The 9,225-nt window shown below is 40.3% G+C and overlaps 1 protein-coding gene across 1 annotated transcript in view; it reads right to left on the bottom strand.

The window, feature by feature from the left end:
* Positions 1–9,225, bottom strand: part of hace1 (HECT domain and ankyrin repeat containing E3 ubiquitin protein ligase 1) — a 55,496-nt gene that overhangs the window by 26,282 nt on the left and 19,989 nt on the right. Inside the window, exon 12 of the mRNA XM_050045773.1 lies at positions 4,732–5,036. Coding sequence (XP_049901730.1) covers positions 4,732–5,036 — 305 coding nt within the window. The remainder of the gene's footprint in view (positions 1–4,731; positions 5,037–9,225) is intronic.

The raw sequence follows: 9,225 nt of genomic DNA, 5'->3' as shown, positions 1-9,225 counted from the left end.
GTCTTTGTGGAAGAAAAGCTTGTTTAGTGGACTAACTTTGCACTTGAAAGGATGCCCGTTCAATTAAGTTTTAACAGGTCTGACGCTACGGCTGTATCTAGGCTAACGGCTAACATGCTAACTATTATTTCTATGTCACTAGTGACTTGAAACAAATTTAGGACAATAGGAGACGGGTTGAAATAAACCCAAATTTCCCTTTAAGGTCCAAATCCAGAGTTCTCGCAAGAGCACAATTTGAATTTGCTCAGCGAGTCACTCTGGCAATCAGTAAAGATGCTCATTACCCATGCCCTCGTAGCCGAGCTGCACCAATCACATCGGTGTATCTGATATAGGCGAGCCAGAGGCGAGCTAAACAGATGACGACAGCGCTGCAACTACGAAGTCTGGAATCAGTCAGTAAACATTGCAAGATGGCTACGGATGAACACCAGTTGTTTGAAACGGCTTTGGCCGCTACAATGAACGAGTTAGACTTGGCTTTTTCTCTAAAAGAGGAACAAAAGACGGCGCACAAATCTTTCCTTTGCAAGAAGGACGTTTTTGCTGTTTTGCCGACCGGATACGGCAAGAGTCTACCAGTTAGCTCCGCTGGTAGTGCTCTGGATATGTCACCCCGTGTATTGTTCTGATTGGTTGTGGTGTTATCCAATTGCGTGCAGTGATATTTTCAAATGCATGCTTGGTGCCGCCCCTCGAGTTGGGCCATTTACATTACTCATAGCCAGACCCTAAATCTTTCTAGATTTGGGTCTGGATTTCCAGGCTAGTTAAGTTCAGTGAAACTATTTCAAACTTTATATGGTCATAGTTGCATTTTAAGCAGCTTCTCAGCAAACCTTAAATGGAGACCTTTTTAAATTATTCATATTGGGTCTTCTTGGTGTACACTTTTTTCCATGTTATTAAATAAATAGATATTAACTGACTGATTATTTACCTCTACGTTTCAATTACCATCTTCCAATGTTTACAGAAGCTTTTTATGCAGTTTGTAGTCTCTATATACAGACTCTACATTCAGTGAATGTAGAGTCTGTAGGCAAACCCCGGAGATCTTGCCGCCGGAAGAAGAGTGGAAGAGCCCTGGTTTCCGGTGCTAGGCTGTTTGTAGTCCGCGTGATATTGACCAATCACGTTTCAGCCGGCTGCAGTTGTTGCCAGGTTAAACGGTCCATGCGGTGAACTAACGAGGCGGAACATAATTGGCGTCACTGCAATCTATTGCAATGTTTCAGCATATTTACTTATATATAAACGGAAGTCGGAAACGAAAATTCGCCTCCTCCACCCAAATCAAACCGGACTGCCGGAAGTCAGACGCCGAATACAGCCGAAGGGTTCCGAGAATGTGCAGTTTGTGAATATGAATGAAATTAAACACACTGGAAGTCATTGGGAAATGTTATTTTGCATTAGTGAAGTTGATCTTTTACCTTTGGGATATATAATGTAATAATTTTATCCTTTTAGACATTTGTGTGAAACTGTCATAATTAGCGTATGAATTCCTGAGTTATGGCCGAATACACGTTTTGTGAGGTCATAGTGACCTTGACCTTGACAAGTATTAATTATTGAGTCCAAGTGGACATTTGTGTCAAATTTAAAGAAATTTTCCTCAGGTGTTCTTGAGATGTCGCATTCACATGAATAAGACAGATGTAAGGTCACACTGACCTTGACCTTTGACAATGGAAATCTAAGTCCAAGTGGGCATTGGTACCAGATTTGAAAGAATTCCCTAACGGTGTTCTTGAGATATCACGTTCACAATATGAGACAGACACAAGATTCACAGAAACCTTGGCCTTTGACCACCAAAATCTAATCAGTTCATTGTTGAGTCTAAGTGGGTGTTTATTCTAAATTTGTAAGAATTCCGTCAAGGTGTTCGAGATATCGCGTTCACAAAATGAGACAGATGCAAGGTCACAGTGACCTTGACCTGTGACATTGTGTGTGTTCATTGTTGAGTCCTTGGCTCTTGAGATATCGCATTCTCGAGAATGGGATGGACAGACAACCCAAAAACATAATGTCTCCTGCAGGGGCAATTGCTCTGAGACAACAAGGGAGGCTGAACTTCCCCTAAAATTTCATAGAAGAAATGGTCAAATATGCACTATTGAATTAAGCAATATTACACGAGAGGGAGTGAAACGGCTGTAATTGTCTTCGGCCGAATCACAGCCGTGACGATATACAGTACAACGTCACAACCTCGAGTGTGATATTGCTTTTATACAACAGTTCAACCACAGCTTAAACAGCAATGCTGAGTAAGGAAATGTTAACAAAAGGTGATTAAATAAATTATTTAAGTATGTTATGTAGCTCCGCGGAAAAAAAAAACAGTTCCCCCAGTCTGTTGCCAGGCGACGCAGCACACACACCAGGAACTCACAAGCTAGCCTACTTTGTATTTACATTGATCTGTAGCTGTGTAACTTCGTCCAGTTCGGCTGATGAAACGTTGGCAAACCTGGATGTTAGCACGGCCGGATTCACCTTCCACTCTCCCTCATCCTCATCCGTACCTCATCAGATGATCATTGACAATTCCTGACCGTGTTCGCTTAATTTTTGCTCCTCTGCAGTTTGTCGAGCTCGGCTGATGATACACAAACACACCTGGAGGTCTGCACAGAAGAGTCCTGGCTTTCCTTTTCCTCGTCCTCTCCTGCGTCCTCTCCTGACGACCACTCATAATTTAATTCAAATGTAATTTTGGGGAAAATATCCATCTTCGTGGTGTAACGTTATAGTGCCAGTTTGCGTCAATGTAGCGAGTGTGACAGTTGGTTAGCTAACGGTTGTATTTATTTTTATAACACCTGTGAGCGGAGTGATTTTACTGTTACAAGTCCCAGTGATGTTATACTCTATATCAGCACTCACGGAATGCCTCTCGTCCAATCAAATTTGTTGGTCGGAACCAACTGTTGTATAATTTACATTAAAATAAGAATCTACATTGCATTAAACGTGTGCTAGGATGCGTTTAACATCATGACTATGATGTTCAAACGTCAGCTGTTTATCACCAGTTTTCAAACGCGGCCTCCCTGTCATACATTCTCATGTCAACACGGTGGATGTGGAGCCTCCAAGCATTCCTAGGAGACAGCGCTGAGCAGGGTTTTTTTCATGCAGCAAAGCGAGATGGTCATTGGATAAATACGACAAAATCGTCTCTTCCAGGGAGGCTCAGCTTCCCTGGGACCTAATGGAGCGGTAGGCGGGAGAAGACGCTCGGGGTATGCATGATGATTGGAGGAATTGTCTAAAAGGCTGAACCCCTTTTTGATTGACAGCGCTTTGGAAATACACACCAGCATCGTCGCATTGCGAGCTCAGTCCCATGCAGATATTTGCGAGTGGAGTCTTCTGACAGAGTGCCTTATTTCCATAAGCGATATAGCTCATTTTCATCGTTTGTACAGTACACACACAACTAAACCCATCTGAAAATCTTGGAGGTGTGTTTTGCTGTGGTTCTATGGCATGAGTGTGGTTGAAAATCAGCTTCAATTAAATGTTCCTTTTATAAGTTACTGCTTCGCTACAATATGACAAATTTTATGATGTTAACTTAAAGTGAGCTTCCCCTGTTTGAAAGACCAGCAGCCGCCACTGGTCTCCTGCCATGGCTATTGCTGGTGTGGAGGCATAAAAACAGAGGAAGCACTAAAATCCTATGTGAAGAAATGTGTCCTGTGTAGGCAATTAGGTATTAAACTTGGATCACTAGAAAAAATTACACTGAAACTGCCATTATTTTCTATTAAAATATTCATGTAAAGTAAGTAACAAAAAAGTTATTATAAATAAATGTGCTACATGAGACCAATTTAGTATAATTTTTTAAATCATAATTTTCCCTAATATTGGCAAGGTATTGAAAAAACACTGGTTGTATGTTATTTGATGATCCATAAGTAAGTCCCCAGCAGTTAAGTGTAGAGCTGGGGGGTAAGCTAGCCATCCTCCTGCTGCCAACATCAGCTGAAACTGAGTTACAAATGCTGTTGGATATAGAGCGAATGTCTATCCAATATCCAATATCCCATCCATATTAGCAATATCCAGTTTTGCTGTTGAAGCTGTGCTGCTCATCAATTGCGTGAGTCTTGTGGTCAATGTGTGAGTTGACACCTGTACCAAATTATGTGTACCAGTGCATGTAGAGCTGAGAATTATGTGCACAGCTCAAATTCTGTGTGTACATATGCATGTGGTACTTTGAGCCCTGCTTTATACTAGTACTGGCCGTATACTGGCAGTAGTACCAGTAATAGAAGTGGTGGCTGTGGTAAAAGTATCAGAAGTAGCATAGCAGTAGTGGCTGTACCAAGAGTAGTATAAGAAGTGGCTATAGTACTAGTGTCAGTAGTAGTACAGCAGTAGTGGCAGTGGTAGTACCAAGAGTAGTATTAGTAGTGGCTGTAGTAGCAGTAGTACAGTTGCTACTAGTACCAAGAGTAGTATTAGTAGTGGCTGTAGTAGCAGTAGTACAGTTGCTGTAGTAGTAGTGGCTATAGTATTAGTGTCAGTAGTAGTATAGCAGTAGTGGCAGTGGTAGTACCAAGAGTAGTAGTGGCTGTACAGTAGTAGCAGTAGTACAGCTGTGATCTTAACAGACTCCAGATGTACAGAACCAAAATTTAACTTTTTCCTGTGTACTGACTACATATGACAGCTGACAAGTGAAGTCTGAGCACAGACCCTTGTGGCATCTGACAGGAGCAGCACATATAGAAGGCCTGGATCACAGCGCTGAGCCGATTGGCTGTCATGGAGATGACATCCTCGCCGTCAGCATAGACCTCTGTTTCCATGACAGTCTGAGGGTCCAGTAAGGAGGGGAGTTTGGGTGTGGACCCGGAGTGGTCGACCTCTCGCTGTTTCAGAAGCAGAGAGGCTATCTCGCTGCTGGATGAGGAGGAAGACGGGTTCTTCCTGTTCCTGTCCAGCTCTGTGGAGATAAGCACCAGCCACTCATCCAGGGAGTGCCACAGCAGCTCCAAAGGCTAAAAGAGACAGACAATAGGTGAGAGGTACACAGGATCAAAGAGAAAACAAAGAGAGTGATCAATGAAGATATATGAAGAGTAACTTTAGCCTTCAACTTTTCCACAGAATCTGGGATTGAGTGAAGACAAATTTCAAAGAGGAAAAAGTTCTAGAGAATGCCCTTTGTCCAACTGACTACAAGCAAAGAACGTTCTGACTACACTAAAGGTCGTTGAAATCAGGATCAGGATTTCAAAGATCTGAGGACCCTGTCAGTTGCACCAGCAGAGAAGTTTGCTTTTTATTGTCAGGCCATCCAAATCGCAAAAAAATACATATTTTCTTTCTTACCTCTTGTGCCATCTACAGTAGCAACGGAGGTGTGAATTCACAGAGTGGATGGTGGCTGCTGACAGCACTATGAATTGCACATCACTTGGAACTATCTGCCCCGCCAAGGTTTGATTCACAAAAGACATTGCGCTAATGACATTACAGCACAAACACACAAATAAAGTGTTGTCACTGGATACAATCATCCATGTGCCAAAGTATAAATTTTGTAGGCAGAACAATGGCAGAGAAAAAAAGAAAACTGAAATTTTCAAACTGAAGTGACAGGACCTGACCAGTTCACTTCAGGCAAGGAATTTATACCTGACAGGCAGAAACTATATTTGGGCTTAATATCCAAGTCTGTCAGTGCCCTTCAGTTACCACCAACCCTCTGAAGATGCTAATAATTACACTGTAACTGCATGTGGCTATTAGTGCTGCTCTTTATGAATTGGACTGTTTTTTGCAATAATGCTAATTTGCGTAGAAAGGGGCCAATTTTGCACAAAATTACCTAATTTAAATACATGTAAATAGCACAGGAGCACCAAGATGCTATTTGCTTGGCAGTGCAGTTTGGGCTGCATTTGACCCTTTGCAGGTGATTTGAGAATTACATGGCTTCTTTTCGTCCTATTTGTGCAGGTTGAGACAGCCACAAAAGCTGTGCAACCCTTTTGTGAACTCGCCCGAGATAGCTGCGTTTTCTTTGACCACGTTTTTAGATATTTGTCTCTAATTGTCTCTGATTATTTGCCTTCAATTGAGGTGAATGGTATTCTGTCTGAAGAGCTCATAAGAGGGAAAAATGACAGTTAAAAAAAATAAAAAAGATAATAGAATTACCGCCCCGCAGTTGTATGCCTACAGTTACAGTTTACATCCATGTCTGTCCACACTCATGTAGCCATGACAGTGCTTTAAATGTGGAAGTTATTGCAAAAAAGCTACACACTCGACAACATGAATGCTTCATACACACATTTTCGACCCAGCAGCACAGAAGATCTATACAATCAGCACAGTTTCAAGGTGGACACCCCAGATTCAGTATCTAACCAAATGTCTCCCCTTCTGTCCATCAGTTATGACGCTGAATAATGGCCCAAAAAAACCTTTATCATTAAAGACATTTTTATGAAATTTTGACATAATTATCCTGTGCATTTTTGAGTTATGGCCAAAACATGTTTTTGGGGTAACAGTGACGTTCACCTTTGACCACCAAAATGTAATAAGTTTATCCTTGAGTTCTAATGGACATTTGTGCTAAATTTAAAGAAATTCCCTCAAGGTGTTCTTTAAATATTATGTTAACTTGAATAAGACCGACAAGATCACGATGACCTTGGCCTTTTACTACCAAAATCTAATCAGTTTGTTGTTGAGTCTAAGTGGACTTCTGTGCCAAGTTTGAAGAAATTTCCTCGTGGTGTTCTTGAGATATCACATGACATGAGAATGAGCTGGACGCAAGGTCACAGTGACCTTGACCATTGACCACCAAAATCTAATCCGTTTATAGCAGAGCCCAAGCAGACATTTGTGCCAAATTTGAAGAAATTCCCTCGAGGTGTTCTTGAGATATTGAGTACATGAGAATAATACAGACATGGTAACAGTGACTTTGACATTTGAAAGCCAAAATCAGTTCATAGTTAAGTCTAAGTGAACGTTTGTGCCAAATCTCAAGAAATTCCGTTCTTATATTGCGTTGACGAGAATAAACACGGATGGACAGACAACACGAAAACATAATACCTGCGGCCGTAGCTATCGCCAGCATGGAGGCACAAAAAAGTAAACGGCAAAATCTCGTTTCAGACACAGTGACCTTGTTTCTCTGCATAATCCACATTCTGTGGTCCTGAGTTTGTTGTAACTACTTGCTACTGGAGAATAAATCCCTATGAATACTCTTCATCTTTACTGTATTTGGGTGGAGGGTGAAATCTGAAAGATTTTTGTTATTTGGATGAAAATACCCTTTAAACAAACGTGCTGCATGATGAGAAGGTTTTCTTTTTAAGTTAGTGTCGGAACAGAATCCTGTTTAAATCTTACAACAAAAATTTTTATAAAAGGTTAACTATGGAATCATTAAATGTCATTAAATGTCTTGACTCCCTGGAAGAACAAATCGTATATACCTCAGTGGGGCCTTCCTGGCTAAATAAAGCATAAATGAAATAAATAAAAGCTTCCACATCAACTGTGAACTTTTTTTTTATGGTGATTTTGTTCTGGTTTGCTTTCTTTTCTCCATTTAATTAAAGATTTTTGGCTCTTTACAGTTAGCAAATGGACGTGCAGACGTGTGCCACAGATAGCAAACCCAAACACTACAGTATCTAAACCTTCCTTTCTGTGTATTAAAGGGGTGAAGTTAGAAGTCGGTCTGAGTAGTGTTGATGCAAATCAAAAAAATCATACAATCCCAACCCCAAGATAATGACAACTATTTAGGGTTGAGCAATTCTGAAATACGTATACTATAAGCTATGACATTTGTCAAACTTAAAGAGTCATGCCAAAGTCACTGCTGCTTTAAAAGAAATTTGTTGGGTCAGGTGATTGCAGGCAGAGTTCAAATCATTGAGCAGAACTGCTTTATGACCGTAATAGATTTATAGGATTGGAAGGACCTTGATAGCATGAAAGCAGATTTTATCAATATTGCCCAACCCTAACTCTGTCCAAACCCACCAAAGTACCAATCATTTTCAAATGGAATATTAAATATCAGAGTAAATCACCTGTCAGACTTTCATTCAGTGGAAGATGAAATTTAAATACCCAGCTCCAACTACCTTGACGGTAGGAAGGTTTCCACAGATCAAATTTCCCAGATTTTAACACATCAGTGTATTTGACATGCAGAGGTTTATGATTAACTGCAAATGATAAAAAAAAATCCATGTCTCACATCAAAGACAGCAGAACCTGTCCAGGAACATTCAGTTTTTTGTACCGTCTCCACCTCCATCTGTCTCACACACATCTGTAACCAATGGAGTCAGTTCTTATTGCTGCTGTTTTAGTTGAAAGGACACAAAGTCGAGTCAGTATTATCATGTGCCACTGTTGCCAACTAGCTTTCAATACAATATGCAATACACTACACAAAGTTTCACTATTGCCCCTCTGCTGTTTTTGTACTACCACCAGAACATGGCAAAGTCAGACATTTTCAAACCCTACACGAGTGCTGTAGTCATCAATGTTTTCATATTAACAAAGGCTCACATGACTCAGTGTTATATGAAAGGGGTCACTCGTGGGGACAAACCCACAATGACTTATAACCAACTCTGCAGCTTAGTGGCATTTTTTGAGTCTTTTAGCTCATTGTTTTGGCTTACTTTCACCACTTTCATCAACTTCAAAAATCATAAGCTAAACATAAGTACTTCAACCACATAGTAACAGTTTCATTACAAATTCCAAAAGCTGGAGTATGTTATTTTGAGGCCAATCTTGATATTTGAAAGTTAAAAAAGAAAAAGAAAAAAAGAAAACCCCAAATTCTTTTTAAAATAACACAAACTCATAACACAAACATTTTTGATAACTGTCACATAAATGAGGTTCGTCAATTAGTGACCAAGATATGTAGTGAGCAGGACATTCTACAGTCCAAAAATAAACATGTTAGTGCTCTCTGGTGAAACAAAAGAACAGGCAGGCTCAACTTAAGTGTCTCATAAGTAAAGACCAAATCAATGTGACATTGCACAAAAAACAGCAATCACCTTCGGGTGGACAATTGCTAATTACTTTCAATTGTATAGATATATCAAATCAGTACATTTGTCTCTTTCTGTTGTCATTTTCAGCCATAACTAACATTTAAAAGATACTCACTTAATC

Source organism: Epinephelus moara, chromosome 6, assembly GCF_006386435.1.
Source record: "Epinephelus moara isolate mb chromosome 6, YSFRI_EMoa_1.0, whole genome shotgun sequence".
NCBI lineage: Eukaryota > Metazoa > Chordata > Actinopteri > Perciformes > Serranidae > Epinephelus > Epinephelus moara.
This window is presented reverse-complemented; position numbering and strand designations above follow the sequence as displayed.